Raw genomic sequence first — 18395 nt, 5'->3', positions numbered from 1 at the left:
TCCCACTGGTGCTAGTGGTGCAGTGCAGGACCAGGGACAGGAGGCAGCACAGACCGCCGCGGAGGTGCCTGTGTGCAATCCTGTCCCTGATCCTGTCCCTGCATCATCTTGCACCAGCAGGGATGCCTACGTCCAGACCAGTTTTCAGGAAGGGGATGCGCAAACGACAACTGGCCTTCCTCTGCCTGCGGGTCCGGGTTGAGCCTGTCCTGACTGGTGTGGCGTTGCGTCAACGGGCCATGCGAGGTGACCTGCAGTCTTTTCATGAGGAGACTGCACGTCATCTCGAATGGCTCGTTGACCACGTCAGCCTGCTGGGACAGGTCACCCAGGCCGGATTCCTCCGTTTGATGGGGCTTGCTACGGCCCCCTCCTCAACTGAACCCCCTACGCGCCAGTCGTCCTCCGTGCCATCTTCCCACCCATCAGTCACCTGGGTGCCCTGTGGAGCTGCCTCTGACGGTGCAGCCGGGCTGGTGGAGGAGGCATCCCTGCCACAGTCGGGAGTCGGACGTCCAGCAGGGGTGGCCACATCAACGACTGAACCCCAGCCGGCGGAGGATGTGCAGGCAGCAGGAGGCAGTGCACGGGCAGAGGCACAGCAGCAGCAGCAACGTGGTGGGAGCCATGAAGGCTCGGGGCCTTTAACATCGGAGGGGCAGGCATCGGCCGGAGGGCAGGAGGACCCAGGACAGAGAGTGTCTTCCGTGTGGCAGCGGTTGGGCCACGCCATAGATGCGGAGCGGCAGCGGGCGGAAGAGGCACAGCTCACAATGGTCAGGGCGGAGAACTCCATGCGGAGGGCCCTCAGGCGGGCCGAGTGCCTCGAGGCAATCCGCAGGGGGTTGGAGGTGGACACGTCGACGGCCCTGCAGACCCTCTGGGCCATGGAGGAGGACCGCCTCCGGGACATTGAGCAGGAGTTCGATGATGCCCTGGCCCGGGACATCCAAAAGTGAGCTGTCAGACTAGCCCGCTGCCCTTGTACATAGTTATGTAGGTAGTGTTAGGTTTCCTTTGTTTTTTTATTTATTTTGGACCTTTTGGACATTGGCCACATTTTTGTATATAGTTTATTTTATTAGTTAGTGTTGTTAGATAGGTTTCATTTCTTTTGTTGGGATAATGGACCCTGGCTTGTTCGTCTGTACATAGTTCACTGTTGGATTTAATTTTTCTTTCACAATTTACCCATGGAGCAATGGCTTTCAATTATTATTTCCCATTGGATTTGCTTTTGTGGACAGTGACTTTGGACACCATTACTTTGGATTATGATTTTTGGTTTTGCTTTTTTTCACGGACATGCTTCTTTTCATTTTTGTACATTCCCATTTCTGTTTCTTTATTTTTGAATCTATTTATGTTTCCTTTAATACATATTTTTTTATCGAACTTCAATGTGTAGTATCATCTCATTGGTTTCATGCATATCATGATATGGGTTTTGAGATTCACTGACACCCATTGGGTGTATGTGAGGGACATGTGTTTGTTTCGAAACTTGCAATTGGTGTTCTGTCATGTAATTGCCATTTCTGAGTGGGTGGATGCAATACTCGGGTGGGTGTTTTGCATTTGGAGGCTGACCATAGGGACCAGGGATCTAGATTGTGATGACATGTTGGCTGGGGAACATGAGTTGGGGCCTGCTGGCAGGTGCCCCACAGAGCTGGGGGGTGGGGTGGTGGGAGACATGGGTGGAGACCTGGTGGAGGGTGCCCCTGCACTGCTGGGGGGTGGGGCTGGTGGGAGACATGGGTGGGGGCCTGGTGGAGGGTGCCCCTGCACTGCTGGGGGGTGGGGGTGGTGGGGAACATGAGTTAGACATGGGTGGGGGCCTGCTCGCAGGTGCCCCACAGTGCTGGGGGGTGGGGGTGGTGGGGAACATGAGTTGGACATGGGTGTGGGCCTGCTCGCAGGTGCCCCACAGTGCTGGGGGGTGGGAGTGGTGGGGAACATGAGTTGGACATGGGTGGGGGCCTGCTCGCAGGTGCCCCACAGTGCTGGGGGGTGGGGGTGCAAGGGGACATGAGTTGGTGATCATTAGTGCAAGGAGACATGTGCCTTTGCTGGGGGGCATGCCCATGTTGGGTGGGCTGCCTGCGGGACATGACCAGGAATGCAGGGTAGTCCCCTGTGGTGTGGGCTGCCTGCAGGGGCCGTGGAGGGTGTACAGGGAACACCTGGGAGGACCCACACTGCCAAATCACATAAAGGACTCCCCGGCACCCCTGGAATACACGTACCCTGCTGAAATCGCGTGTGAAACTTCCCGTGCACCCCTGAAATACACGCGCCCAGGGCAATCGCGTGTGAAACTTCCTGCGCACCCCCTGAGATACACGCGCCCAGGCCAATCGCGTGTGAAACTTCAAGCTCACCTCTGATGTACACGCACACGCTCCCCCAGGCCAGATTGCGTGTGGAACTTCTCGCGCACCTCTGAAATACACGCACACGCTCCCCCAGGCCAGATCGCCTGTGGAACTTCTCGCGCACCTCTGAAATAAACGCACATGCTCCCCCAGGCCAATCGCGTGTGGAACTTCTCACGCACCCCTGAAATACACGCGCACAGGCCAATCGCGTGTGGAACTTCTCGCGCACCTCTGAAATACACGCGCCCAGGCCAATCGCGTGTGGAACTTCTCGCGCACCCCTGAAATACACGCGCCCAGGCCAATCGCGTGTAATACTTCTCGCGCACCCCTGAAATACACGCACACGCTCCCCCAGGCCAGATCACGTGTGAAACTTCTCGCGCACGCGTGTTCCTGACACCCGTAATACGCGTTCCCCGCTTTGCGTTTGCTGTTAGCCAGTCCGGTAACTGGTACAGGGTTGGCGCAGCCCCTTGCGATGGTTTTGCGATCTTGATGGCTTTTCCTTGTGCGAGGGCGTTCTTGGGGGCGTAACTGGCGCTGCTGCAGGGTCGCTGCGCCACGTCTGCTTTTGGAGGTGAGAATCCATGAATACGCTGTGCGCGGAAATTGATTTTGTCGCACGCGGCTGGCGCAGACATTCGCACAGGCACGCTGTGCGCCAGCCGCGTGCGACACTTTTGAGACGAATTCCATGAATCGGCCTGTAAGTTCCTCAGCGTGCATGCCCATTGGGCAATGCAGTCTTAAATGTGCATGGGGCGCTACAGCACCTCCCCAAACATTTAGGTTTCTCTGGCGGCTTCAAGACAGCGCTACAGCTTTACCCCACATGCCCTCAGGAACCAAGAAGCCCTCCCTGCTTCCTGGTTCCTGTTGTGTACTGTGTGGAAACCAGAGAGCCATTGTCACAGGTGGTGTATGTACTCGGGCAGCAGGTAAAGAAATAAATGTATGTGTCCATCTGTTTGAATGCATTTATGTGTGCATGCAAGCGTTTGTATCTGTAAATGTGCTACTGAATGAGTGTCTGCTGTATGTGTATGTGAATGAGAGAAATTAATGAATGCACAAATAACATCTTCTCCCCTGCATAATCAGAGACCTGATATCCTTCACACAGACATCAGGTCTCTGTTTATGCAGGGGAGAAGGTGTTATTTGTGCAGCGTTAGTCTGGGCATGGTTTAACATTTTGTTTACTGTGAATCAAAGGTAAAGCAAACATAAGTGTTATTGCATGGCTAGACTGGCCAACTTTGATGGCACCAGTCTGCCTACATATGTATACTGTGGCATGGCGTTTTGTTACTCAGAATCCAAGGTTAAGCAATCATGATACATGTTATTACGCTGTTAGGCTGGCCTATTTTGGTAGCATCAGTCGGACCATATATTCTTACTGGGGCATGGCATTTATTATTGGGAAAGAAGGGGAAAGCAAGCACAATAAGTGTTATTATGTGGCAAAACTGGCTTACATTGTCCGATATATTCTCCTACTGTGGCATGATTTGTTTAAATGAGCATCACGAGTAAAGTAAACACAATAAGTGTGATTATGTGGCAAGACTAGCCTAGGTTGGTGGTGCCAGCCTGGATATATTTTCCTGCTAGGGCATGGCATTTGTACTGGGCGTCCTGAACAAAGCAAACATGCTAAGTGTAATAACATGACTAAACTGGCCTACATTGGTGGGGCTAGTCTTGCCATATATTCTTTCTGTCGCATAGCATTTCTTAATGGCCATCAAGAGTGAAGCAAACTTAAAAAGTGCTATAAATTGGCTAGACTGGCTACTTTGGTGCAGCTAGTTTGGATATATGTTCTTACGGTGGCATGGCATTTTTAACTGGCATCAAAGGCAAAGCTAGTATGATGCATGTCCTTGCATGGGAAAACTGGCCTACATTGGTGTAGCCAGTCTTGACATGTTTTCTTATGGTGGGCATGACACATTTATTGGTAAAGCTAAAAGGAGTATGTTCTTACGTGGGGAGACTGTCATACATTGGCAGAGCTAGCATGGACATTTTTTATTATAGTATCATTACTGGCATTATGTGCAAAGCATACATGAGTGGTATATGAATGATGGCAGATATTGGCACAGCCAGCATGAAAGTGTTTTTATACTGTCAGATATTGTGGAAAAAAGCATCATGAGAAAGCATTGTAATATGCTCCTGTGCAATGTTGGGGGCGTGCATCTACTGGATTCTTTTCATGAGTTATCCAACAAAACCGATTTCAGACCGTGTGACTTTTTATCCAATTTTACAGAAAATGTGCTGTAAAATACACCATCATACTTTATTGATTGGTTCGAGCTAGCTCGCTACATTTGGTCACTGATGCAGATTTGTGGGAAACATTTACACGCCTCCAATTGAATAATTCACCAGCATCCACGGCTCTTGTGGTCCTCACTGATGGCAAAACACATCTGGCCATATCCCACTCCTTCTATGGCACAAACCAAAAGTCCTGCCCATGTTCTGGCAAATGCCGATGCAGGGTAGAGCTGTCCTTGCCCTGCCCCTGCTTTAGCATTTGTCCAAAGTCCTGTCCCTTTATGGTGCGCATGCCCGTGACAGGATAGAGCTTGCCCTCTACCACACCCCACCTACCGTGGTCTAAACATCTGGCAAGAAAGACCCGCCACACATGTTTTAGCCCTTGCGCAGGTCTCACTTGGTGCAACCATGTAGCAGCACTGACATGCTTCTGCTGTTCAGGTTGAATAGACCTGACCACATTCTAGGTCTCCTGTGTTCTCCTACCGACTCCCACCTACCCACCTCTGGTAGGAAAGGCCTGCCCATGACTAACTCTTGCTTTAGCCAACTAAATGGAAAAGAAATGTGAACGTGCTACTGAGTCAGTGGGAAGCATACTGGAAGAGGCATTGTATACATGTCTCCCCCGATGGTGCAACGAGGACTGTAGCTTGAATTGTTATTTTTTCTAAATAAGTATCTTTTTTATGGGTTCCCTGCATGTATTCACTTAAATTATCTGTATGACTGTATTGAGAGATAGTTTTGATTGAGGTTTATGACTAATCCTTTACTTTGATGAAAATAAAGAGCAGAAGTTGATACGTATGAATGAATGTGGGATAATGTAATTACACATTATTAATTGAGCAGAGATATTATTTTTTCAATCCTGCAATTTTTGGATTTTAATCTTCATCGGTTTTTGGATAATTGTAATCTTATCATGCAAAGATTTGAAAGAACTCGTGATTTGGCAGTGGGGAGCCGTAACATGACCATTTCAACGTAGACGGCTCACCGCTGCCAACTTTTCCTCATTTGCATCGCAGACTGCAAACGGAGAGGGTAAAAGCTGGTGTACAAAAGGGGAGGGTAAAAGGCTGCATACAAGGCTGTGCGCCAGCTTTTGCCCTTCCCTTTTGCATTCCGCCATGCAAATGAAGTAAACGCTGCCTGCCATGTATAAATGGCAGGCAGCGTTTAGAATGGATCCCTATGGGGTTTGCCTGCTTCAAGCTGGCACATAAAACAGGCTGACCCAATAGGGATCCCCAACATTTGCGGCCACATTCAAATGCATGCATTAGCAAATGCTGGAGGATTTGTATTGTGGAGAGGAAAGGAGCAGCAAAAACCCTCCTATCTACCATTCAAATTGACGAAAATGGAGCACAGCTTGAATGGAAGACATACAAAACTCATGCAATTTACGCCTTCTATTTGCATGTGCCGCAATCCCAAATGAGCTCCGAACTGTGTATTTAAACATAGGTTTCTGTGCTTATCACGTCAACAGGGAGGCAATCTCATTTGCAGCAAAGAGCCAGTGAAGGTGTAATCAATCGATGTTGATTCTGCTGCAAGGAATTATAGTAGCTGTAGTTATTAGGTTTGCAGGGAACCTGCTCACTCCCAAAAACCCACAGTGGGGGTGAGAGAGAGAGAGATACAGAGAGACAGACAGAGACAGAGAGAGAGACAGAGAGAGAGAGAGAGAGAGAGAGAGAGAGAGAGAGAGACTCTTACGTTCACTACACCGAGCTCTGTAATCTGCATACAACTGGCGCTAAAAAAGGGCTATTGTTTTCAAACTGTAAGCCACCTCATGAAGTCGTCGTTTTACAGATTTCCGCGGCCAGCAATGAAGCTGGCATTTCGCTGGACTCCTTTTCTGTTCCTGAGTTTAATACCGAGGTTTGAAAGGACTGGTGAGAATGTGCAGTATGTACCAATTAACATGAGTGCTTTATGCTGCTCATGTATAGTTGGGTTTGAGTACATATAACATCTGTCTCTCGACAGGTGTTCTGATCACCTGATGATGGGGAAAAAGTCTGAAACGTGTTCAGCAAGTACAGTTTTTAATATTGTCTGCCAATAACATGCAACACATTGAAATTAATTAAGGAGGAAAGAATTGTTGACATATAAGCAAATTATGTTACATTAAGGAAAATATATAAAGAAGTGCTTGCACCAACCATCCACTCTAAACGCATTAGCGCCTGGTGTGTTGGAGCTTGGTCTTAACCATCCTTCCTAAACTTTAAATTAAAGATTGATTGACAGTTGTTAGCATGCCTGGTGACTACCATATCAGCCTTGCCTATTCCCTCCTCTGCGGGCACAACGGCACAGGCCTTGCCCCACTTTGCTTTCGGCCCCTAGGCCCACACACCCACACCTGGTAGGATAGACCTTGCTATGCCCAATCCTTGTGTTTCTCTCCTCTGGGGGAGGAGCTGCATTTGCCTTGTCCCACCCATGCTGTCTGTCTCTTGCCCCACATGCACACACAACCTAACCCTACTGGTAGGATAGACTTGGCATGGCCATGTTCACACTTTGCTTGTTTCATTCTCTAGAGTAATTACTGCACACGCCTTTTTCTCTCTCTCTCTCTCTCTCTCTCTCTCTCCCTCCCCCTCCCTCCCTCCCTCCCCCCCTCCCTCCCTCCCTCCCTCCTCTGGGGCAGGAGAGGACTGCACTGGACTTGCCCTCACCCCGCTGTGGTCCTCACCCTTTGCACAATCCCAGCCTCGTGTTTCAGCATTTGGCTCAGGCGGGCAGTCTTCTTGGTCAGAGTGTGTGTGTTGATCCGGGAAACTCGGTCCATCAGGCTCAGGTGTTCCTTCTTCACATACTTGGTAGCTGCGCTCGGAAGAGATAAACAAAAGAGGAATTGAGAGTTGAGTGAAGGGGAGAAGGACGCACAGTGCTCACAAGGGAATCACTCACACAAGGCAGGTTTACAGGTCCTACGTCAGTCTGATAGCAGGCGAGCAAATGCAGCTCGAGCGCATAACCAGAGTCCAGAATGCAGACACGCCCTCAGCACCAGCCGCCCCTCCCACCTTCCTCCAGAAGGCCAATCCACCCGACTCCCTCAATCCGCAAAGGCAGGGATCTCAAGATCCCCACTTGCCTGCAATTAGAAACCCACCCAGTCCCGGTTTTTTGGAACTCTGGAATTTCTTGTCATAAATTTAAGTTGGCAGAAACAAAACTACAATTCCAGGAATTCCCACCCAAACATTGGACTAGATGGCTTTCTTACGCGCAAGTGTATCACTGGTTCTTTTTAACTTGTATATGGATCCACTGTGAGATATCGTGTGAAAACATAGGACCAGATGATTAATGGGTTTCTTTGCACAGTTCAAAGTGACTTTGCACTGCTGAAAAGTGACTTTTCACTGCCAACGCAAAGGGGTCAATTTATGGAATTTATTGTGCAGAAAATAGGTTACTTGAACCCAACCTGCGCGCGCAACTCTGTCTATTCATGGAATCGACTACGTATGTGCGAGCCGTCGAGGTCCTTGCGGAAGACTCCGAGCAGAGGGTGGCATGGCCTGCGCAGAGGGCTGGGAAGGGGCGGAACACCAGAAATGGGGAATAACTTGCAAAGAAGTGGGCGTTCTGAGGGACAGCCTGCAGGCAGTCCCTCGCCCGCCCACTATTGCCCAGCAAGAGACGCATTCTAGGAATCATTCGCACAACGTCTCGGCTGGGAAATGCCCACGCAAATCCTTCATTGGATCCTTCACCCGAAGGTTCGCATAAGTACACTTTTGCGTGGGATTTCCAGCACGCAGGTGGAATTGCATGTCGGATTTCGGGGTGCATGTACTCAATCGGGGTTCCGATGTAATGTAGGGGTGCGCATGAGCTGTGTAGAGGGGTGAAGGAACTTTAAGTGGGTCTGTATGCACATTTCCCGAGTTACGATTTTACATGCGTATGTTGTCAGGGTGCCGGATACAGTTACAGAGGACCCCGCGTAGGGTCCCCGAGTCAGAGGCCTGCTTACGGGGACCCCACATACTGTTTGAAGGGTGTGTTTATTCATGCCCGCGGGGTGTGCAGAGGTAGCAGATCTGGCAGTTTCCTGCTTCGCGTGTGAGGCTGTCAGGGACGTTGCAGCCATGACTTGAGAATACGGCTACTTTGCGGAAATAATTCCATGAATGTACCTTGCGCACAGATTTTTTTTTTTTTTTTTTTTTTTTTTTTTTTAAAATCGGAGAGGCTCGCGCAGTGGGCTTTTTGGGGTGCGGCCCTTGCGCAATTTCTGCATGAAATTCCATGAATTGGCCCCAAACCGGGATTCATGGAACTGTGCCAAGTGTCTTTTTGCAGTGCAAAGTTATTTTGTACTGCAATAATGACTATGCCCTGACTTTGCACTGCAAAACGACACTTGGCACAGTTCCATGATTCAGGGTGTGTGTCGGCAGTGCAAAGTAACTTAGAACCGTGCAAAAAATTCCATGAATTGGGCCCATAATATCTGCATAGATCAATACACTGATGACACACAGCTTTATATTACGATTTCTTGATAGGGAAACGGATGGCCTCCCATTTAAAAAAATGAAATGCATCTGAAACGGAATCTTGGCTTGGTCTTTCGTGCAGAACTGAATCCATGTCTTGCTAAATGGTTTCACGATGCTAATATTTCAGGAGCCCCTTCACAATTTGCTACTTCTGCAAAATCATTAGGATGTATTTTAGATGTACATCTATCAATAATTCCGCAAATAAATGATTTGGTAAAACCGGCGAACTTCCGTCAAACCTTTTATTTCTGACTCGCACTTTCGGCCACGGGTCCAATCACTGGCTCTCTCACACATTGAGCTTGAGAATTCGCTGCTGATTGGTCTTCCAGGAACTTCTCTGACCCCTTTAATGCGGATTTTTTTGTGATGTGCATTGTTTACCTATTGAGCAGAGAATTCAATGTAAAATAGTCTGTATTGTTTCTAAAATATTGTGTTCCCAGACCTCTCAATATTTATATCACTGTGTCTAGGAGTAAGAGTGCTTTTACGGTGAATCTGTCGTTTGAACGTCCCGTGGTAAAACTCGAAATTCGTTAGATCAAAGACAGTCTGAAGGTCCGGAAGAGTTTACAGCCTGGCTTTGGAATGCTGCTTTTTAGACTTGTTATGGCTTTTGTCAATGATATTTTACATTACTTTTTAGAGCTGATTTTATGAGCCATGGTTTTAAATGAATTTACTCTTTGTAGGTGACTAATTATTATTCTTTCTTCTTGTTTTTTATGTTTTTTTGTGAGTTTGAATATTGCATTTGTTTTTAATTGTACAGCGCTCCGATAAATAAAAATACAAAAACAAAAAACACGTAATTGGGTACCCAGGGACCCTCTTCTCATGGAGCCATCATATATAGACCCTGGCGACCATAGAAGAAGGCAGGAGCTACTCCCTTCGAGTTTTAAGAAGCTCTCCGGGTATCAAGATATGACTTATTTCACATCGTGAATTGAAATGCGATGCCATCTTATTGATGGTTTTGCTGCGTGCCTTCTGCTGGTGAATCTACTGTCCATTGGTTCGTTTTAGGGAGACCTACAGATAGTGGTCGAAGTGTAAGAAAAGAAGTAGTGGGACTATGTTTCCTGCTAGCCTGCCCCGCTCCTCACAAACCCCATTGCCCTGCCCCCTCCCACACACAATACAAACCCCCAAACACATTTGCCTGTTTAAGGGAACGTTCAGTGCAGCGCACTGAAAGTGCAAGTTTCAACTTCTTCCTACACTGGTATTTTAAACCGAAACTGTTCCGGAACGGTTTCTTTTTAAAATAAAAGTATAGGAACTGTAAAACTTAATTTAAAAAGTAGAGGAGCACCGCTCCCAACCGCTCCTGCTCACTCCGACCACTGCCTACAGAAGAAATTAATGGTAACGCTGGCATTAAGTGGGCTTGGGCGATAACCTACTGCGTGAGATAGTATAGCACAATTATTGGTTTGGTGGTGTTTGATTGTCTGACAATTGATTGCGACATAGACTGAAAAAGAACTGCCTGCATGCGATCAATTGTCAGAGGATCAAAGTGCAAACCAAGGCCGATTGCCTTCCCTTCAATTTATAAAAGAGCCTGCAGGAAGCCGACCCAGCCATAGTCATTAACCTGCATGCAAGATGCCTGTGTGCCTATGAGACAGATCACTTCTAGGAGTACGGAGAAGACCCTGTGTTGTGATATACGCTGCTCACTAACTGAGTGCCCATCTGTGACTCTTGTAAGCCTGATTCATGGTGCCATCCACCTCAGGCCCTATCACCACCATTTCTGCGCATTTGATTCCTATGACCTTGTTACGCCAAGAGATGATGGTTGAGATCACATGGTTTTCATGGCTCCCTCATGTGATAGACAGGGGCATATGCACCACTAGAGGCCTTAAAACTGTAACCAGTGCGACCGATCAAGACAACCCGTACCAATAACATTAAGGCTCCACCAGAACAGTGGATTACCCACCCGATGATACTACAGGGACCTCCCCATTCTGACTTCAAGGCACAACACTAGTGGTTGTACATCCTTCCTGCCTTGAAAAGGACCTCTGAGGTTGAAACACGTGTCAGCAAATCCTAACAAAACACTTATGAACATCACAATCTAGATCTGACAAGACTATTTTAGAGAACCTCTCGCCTGACATTCTGGAGTGTCTAGCGCAAATGTGGCTTATCTCACACAGATCTTTGAGGCCTTAAAACTGTGTATCAGGCCCACTTGGAGGGTACGTGGCGGGTGAGACGATATCCAGGAGGTTGCAAGGCTATTTAGAAACAGAGGGATGGTGACTGTTTCTAATAGACAATATAAGCAGCGCTGGAATCTGGGACCTGCCAACGTAAGACTTACCCAAGCGGAGGCGGAGCAGAAAACATGATGGAAACCACCGATTTAGGCTCTAAAAGAGAAAAGAGCAAATGGCCAATGTCGGTCTTCAGAGTTGACAAATCATGCTCCTGTGGATGATCCGGTAATCATTCACAGGGTGATGGCCACTGGCATGTGGTTACTAGGAGGAACATGCCTTGTTTTGTGCTTTTCACATGGGTTCTTCGCCATTGGTTTCAAGTGGGCTGCCGCGGTCGCCACTCTGAACAGCGTACCATCTAAGATGCTCTACCTCCTCATTGGTCCTGCAGAGATATCTCGCAGATACTTGTTTGAGAGTTAATGCCAGTGTGTTCCACTGGGCTAAAAGAGGTCTGTCTCAGCAGCCCCTGTTTTCTATCAGTTGAGAGGAATATTGAATTATTGAGTGTGTTTTCATTTTCACCATAAACCTCAGTAGCCCGTTCCGTGAACGTTTGTCTGCATTTTGAATTAGGACTGAATATTACAATTTTATTCTGTGATGGTACCGATCTTGACATTTTTTATATATTTGCACGCGTGTCGTGAAAGTGAGCGCTGCATCCTATGCAATTCCAGGACTAACCCCTTGAGCTCTGCCTTACCCGTTCGTCCACGATACCCCTTGAAAAATAGAGGATGCTCGCCCAGGTCTCATAGTTCGCTGACTGTTCTCAAATGAATAATGAATGCCAAGTTCCAGCATGGAATGTGATAGCCACCTACACCGGACCAGCTACAGGAAGTGGGCGTGGCACCTCTTCCTCAGGTCTTGTTTCCCAGCATATTGATTTCCAACAGAGCAGTGTTTGCCCAACAGGCTGGCTGATTGTAGTGCTCCAGGGTACAGTTACTGTATACATCTGGCTATGTATTATGGAGGTCATTGAGTGGTGTACCGGGCGGTTATTTTTGTATATATGACTTGAATTTATTTTGGGGGGCTGCGGGGGTTGGCTATGATTTTGCTCTCTTTCAGAGGGGAGCAGGATATTCATGACTGGTGGCTATTGGTACTTCACTCAATGGTAAATGCATCTGCATTCCAGTGGGATGACTCCATGTTGCAGCCTCCCTCGAGGGGTCGTTTTGAGGGTCATGCAGTTCAGTAAAAATGAAAGTACACTTTGCCCTCCGACCCCGCCTTTACTACCACTCCATGGTATTTTCCTCAATTTTACAGACTTGGGGAGCAGGGTTGACTTTATATATTCACTTGCCATTCTTGTTCCCCCTGACAAATGCGACTGCGTTACCACTAGCATGTCTTTTCATGCTGGCGGGAATGCAATGGATTCACATGGAATTGGCCTGAAATTAGAACCTGCTAAAAACCAGGCAAATTGGCGAGTCCACAGGAATGTATTGTAAATGCCTCCCACAATCGTTAATTGCACGAGGCATTTACACTTTTCCACAAATGCAGTAGAAAAGCGGAGAGTAAAGACGACTTCACCCTCTTTTTCACCACGTGCAGGAAAAGTTAAACATTGCACGCAGGGGACATTTGCTCTCACATGCTAATGGAAGTGGTCCCTCCATGCAATTTCGATTTCATAACAAAATGCCCCTCACTTTGCTTGGAAAGCCCCTTCATAGTCTTTGGGTTCAGTGGAGAAAGATTGACAAGTTGCGGGTAAGGGCCAGAGTGTGTGTTTTGCACGCTGGTGTTCGGTATTTGGGCAATTAAGTGGAGGTTGTCTATTGAAGCACAAAAAAACCCACATGTAACCACCCACCAAACACCACAACATCGATCAACAAAAAACATACTAACGCAGTGTAACCCATTTTTCCGAAATGAAGCCACCAACATCACACCAAACCTCTCTTGTGCCTTCGATATGATATGATATATGTTGTTTATAACGCGCTTAATACCCAGGGGGTTCTAAGCACGGACCTGGCGATCGAACCTTTATTGCTCCGTGTTCTCTTGCTTCTAAGGTGAATACGTTGCCCCTGAGCTATCCTCCCAAGATTTTCCCTCTCAATGCCACTAACTAACCCATCCCAACCCCCTTCCTTTTCCTGGGTGCCTGGAGAATATGCAAATGGCAGCGGTGTGTGATATAAATCACAATAACATAACAAGTAAAATATATCAAGCTCAGGGACGTCATTTGGGAGTCGCCAGGGGTCGCAGCTGTGACCCCTGCATTCTCCCCTGCTACTCCTGTGGTCTCCTCCGCAACCCCTAGATTGAAAACAAAAATGTTATTTTTTTTTTTTTTTTTTTTTACAGCAGCTTATGGACTTCTGTGCCCTTTTATTACACCTACTCATCCATTTACAATTGAGAAATGCTTAACTACAAGGCCTGCGATGCAAACAGAAGACAACACTCCAAGTGAGAAATTAAAGGATAGTTCCGGGACTTTTTTTTTATTGTCCCTACGGGTCGGCCATGTGTTTGTAAGCATAAATCGGTAGATCGTAGGAAACTTTCCTATGGACCTTACCCGACTTTTCGCCCATTATCGCACTCGAAATCAGCCTCCATTTTGTGATAATCCTATCATTCCGCCGCATCGACCTGGCTCACCTGCCTTTGCGGCACTAAATCAAATCCCCCGCCCCTGAGCCTGACATCAGCAGACGGGTACTGCCCATTTCAAGCACGTCTCGTGTCAACAATCGCTGCGCCTCAGCTATTGACGTGTTGCCATGGAAATGGCAGGACGCCTCTTTCCCCAATAAGTATAAACAGACCGTTTCACAACACACAGCAGCAGATTTTCGATTCCATTCCTCTCTCTGTGTTACTTTGAGTATTCTGTGACTCGTTTCAGTGCTCTGGTCAGCTACCTTCGCCGCTTGTAGCCCGTGTGAACACCTGTACCATCTCTGTAAATTATTTTACTATCTTTACCGCACAATGGCCACAATAATGCCGTATATGTACGAGCCCGAGTACACCGAGGAAGAACTACTGGAAAGTCAAGCACGCGAAAACGATGGGGATTCGGACGGCAGTTGGGAGGACCAGTCAACGGATGAAGAGCCTGGACCATGTCGCATGGACGGCGTCTCCACCTGGTGCACGTGCAATCGGTGCGAGCTAATGCCAACTGAGGAGGAGAACTGCTGCTGCCGTGAAAATTCCGGGTGCTTGGCCTACATTTCGGAAAGCGAGCAAAGTCTGCAGGAAGGCGAGCAAAGTCCGCAATGCATCACCGAGCTGCCAGAGTTCAGGGAAGCCTGCCTCTCACGGACCGTGTTGAGGATGATGATGGTGCTTATGCACGAACTTCGCGGCACTGTTCGTCCGCGTAATCCGAGTAACGAGTAAGTATACTCTGTTTGTGATGTCAGTGATGCCACCACTATTTCATGGTCGTCTCCCACATATAAAATTACATTTACATATCATTCGAACGCATGTAAATTTGTTCCATATAGTGCATTTTCTAGATATAATTTTTTTCTAAGAAAAATGACATGTGTTACCTGAATCGACATTGATAAGAAAGTTTGGTCAGTTTAATACAGTTTGCATCTTTTTTTTTCACAGGTGGTACAGGCTGGTGGCCTATCGTTGCTTCACTTGGTGGCTTCACGGGAGGCTCGGACACCGCGTTCGGAGAGTAATACCTGCCTGTGCGGTACTTGCCATTAGACAACATTTCCCCAGTGACAGTGGACAATACCGCGGATTTTCCCTCGATGTGCTGCAACCTCAACTTTACAATGTGTAATGTTTATTATTTATGTTTAATTAAAATCTAAAATAAAGCCCAACATATATTTTAACAATGGTTGTTTTGATTTTTTAAATGAATCTAGTGTATATTCTCCTGGGAGGGTGAGGTATTTATAAACTCACCCCCCTGCATTCCATGTAGTAGATCCTGCAGCCATCCTCTTACATTCAGTTAGATGGCCTCTCCTTGGTGAGGCCCTGCGGCAAACGGGTCTTGTCTGCACGACCACCGCCCCGATCCACCCCCCGCCCTATCAAAGGCAGTTTGCACCGGGGTACTTGTGCTGGCAAGTGGAGCTGTCAGGGAGCGATAAAGGCCAAGAGGTGCCAAAGACCATGTACACTTCAAAGTGGTCTATAGAGCATGGGTTGTTGTTCCCATGTCTACCTCCAGACCCCGTGTCTCCTGCCAAGCATCCCCCCTCACGCTGGACGGCCCCCTGCAATCCACATAAGTGTGTCTCCATTCACGAGTCTTCCTGTGTCTTGTCTGCACGACCACCGCCCCGATCCACCCCCCGCCCTATCAAAGGCAGTTCGCACCGGGGTACTTGTGCTGGCAAGTGGAGCTGTCAGGGAGCGATAAAGGCCAAGAGGTGCCAAAGACCATGTACACTTCAAAGTGGTCTATAGAGCATGGGTTGTTGTTCCCATGTCTACCTCCAGACCCCGTGTCTCCTGCCAAGCATCCCCCCTCACGCTGGACGGCCCCCTGCAATCCACATAAGTGTGTCTCCATTCACGAGTCTTCCTGTGTCTTGTCTGCACGACCACCGCCCCGATCCACCCCCCGCCCTATCAAAGGCAGTTCGCACCGGGGTACTTGTGCTGGCAAGTGGAGCTGTCAGGGAGCGATAAAGGCCAAGAGGTGCCAAAGACCATGTACACTTCAAAGTGGTCTATAGAGCATGGGTTGTTGTTCCCATGTCTACCTCCAGACCCCGTGTCTCCTGCCAAGCATCCCCGCTCACGCTGGACGGCCCCCTGCAGACCGCATAATGCCACGACATATACACGTCATTCATTCACAAACACACCCCTGTTTCGAATTCTTTATAACCCACTTCATATTTCTAATGAGAACTTCTTTGCGCTTTGCTAGTCAACCCGTGAAGGTGCTGGTTATCTGCTCTTCGTCTCTGTGAACTTCCGTGACCACTTTGAGCAAACTCGTCAGTTTGCAACCTGTGAACTGCTCCCTGTTCTACGACAAGAAACTACTCTGATCCCTGCATCTAACTGTTTGTTCGTCAAGGTAAGTCCATGTACCATAATCATTTTGCGTCCAATTTTTTAATTTATATCTATTTGCTAGTAGTCATCAAATTGCATCCATGTTTTCTTTTCGTTCACGACAGTACATGCAAGGAACTAGTCACATGTTCTGAGTTTAGTCAAATTACTTTTTCTATTTTTTGAAAGTTATTGAAATACTTATCCGCATGTGAATAACGTGTATAGTTCCAAGAACCAAAACGGACCTTGCATTGAACCTTTTATGTGTCATTTAATGTTTTAACACATTGGTATTCATAGAGAATTGTTGATCTTTACTTTTCAGAACTTTCCATAATGCCTGCCTGTTCCATTGGCGGTTGCCCTTCGAAGACCCATAACAAATCTGAAGGTACTATAATGCATGTTTTCCCTAAGACAATAGATCAGATAAGAGAATGGGTCCGATATTGCGGATATCCAGCCTCTGAGATAGAAAGTAGAGTCCTAGAAGTCTTTGCGGACAAGAGGGGTGATCGATACCGCATCTGCAGCAGGCACTTTAGCCCAGACATGTACTCCACATCATTGCTAATAAGGACGAAAACACCGCGAGCGAGGCGAAAATTGCTCTCAACCGCTATTCCCACTCTATTCGTCCACATCCCTCCACTGGTGAGTCAAGTTTACGTATTTATCTCTCGGCATTGCGGTAGTGTGTAGCATTAGCTAACAATAATTTCCCCATTTATGTATCCACTCAATATGAAGGCTGAAGATTCTCCATCCGTGTCGTTATTGCAGTCATCAGCCACTTCAAGCGCCTATCGGGTAATCTTACTTAGCTATTCTGACACTGACTTGTTTTAGGCATGTAAATCAATAGTTTTAATTGATCGTGTAATTATTTTACCTAATGGTACACCACAGTACTCGTCCTCTAGTCTTTGTTTTCAGTTATAATTATTGTTATCCAAAATAATGCAAGTACTGTCTTTCAGGGAGATGCTGAGGAGTCCAACGCATTGACGACAACCGTAGATGTCACTCAGATGCTCGAGGTACGTTTCCGGACAGTTCCATCGATGGAGATCATCAGATCTTGCATTCTTGTAGCGTGATTGTTACACACAATGTTTCTTTCGTTTTTAGCCATTGGTATGTCCTTCTGTCGTCGCCCTCCTATGTGTCTTCTTTTTTCAATATTGTGTTCATTACTAATGAAAGTCCTATGTTTCAGGGAGTCGATGGAGCATTAGTCCAAGAGGAAGGGGGAGCATGCAGTTACGGGTCGGCGCAACAGCTTGCAGAAGTGTGCACCGCAGTTACAGCGTCCCTTGATGTTCTTATGCATTTCGAGGTATGGATACTGACAGATCAATCATGCGAGATCAAATGACGTGATTACATCCGCTATACTTCCTTCTTTATTAACGCAAGTACTATGTTTCAGGGAGCTGACGGAGCTTCTTCAACAAGAACATCACCCCTAGTAGTTGATGCAGATCTCTGGGTGGTGACACTTCCAACGATGGAGCAAATCGAATCATATTTGGATATCCATTATTTATTTTAGACAACTGATCATTTGTGCAGGTCTATTTAGATGAGCCGTTGACGCCTGCAGAAAGTTTATGTTCTTTTAAACAAAATAGAAAACCATACTAATGCAATTACTGTGTTTCAGGGAGTTGCTGAAGCGTCATCTTCAATAATATCATCAATGGAAGTCTATGCGGAGCCCGAGGTATGGATCTTGACAGTTCAATCTAACTAGATCAACAATGCGTGAACTATTGTCGTTTGAATGTTCTACACAATGCGTTCATTCGTGTTTTGCTATTGAGATGTACGTATGGGTATTGGTCCCCAAGTACATTTTGTGTTTTCAATAT

The 18395-nt window shown here is 47.3% G+C and overlaps 1 protein-coding gene across 2 annotated transcripts in view; it reads right to left on the bottom strand.

Annotated features, from left to right (window-relative positions):
• The window catches only part of ARHGEF37 (Rho guanine nucleotide exchange factor 37), a 496119-nt gene that overhangs the window by 161311 nt on the left and 316413 nt on the right, over positions 1-18395 (bottom strand). For both annotated transcript variants that reach the window (XM_069651406.1, XM_069651404.1), the window contains exon 6: positions 7408-7538. In XM_069651406.1, the coding sequence (XP_069507507.1) occupies positions 7408-7538 (131 nt within the window). The remainder of the gene's footprint in view (positions 1-7407; positions 7539-18395) is intronic.

Source organism: Ambystoma mexicanum, chromosome 3p (assembly GCF_040938575.1).
Source record: "Ambystoma mexicanum isolate Mex_15411 chromosome 3p, UKY_AmexF1_1, whole genome shotgun sequence".
NCBI lineage: Eukaryota > Metazoa > Chordata > Amphibia > Caudata > Ambystomatidae > Ambystoma > Ambystoma mexicanum.
This window is presented reverse-complemented; position numbering and strand designations above follow the sequence as displayed.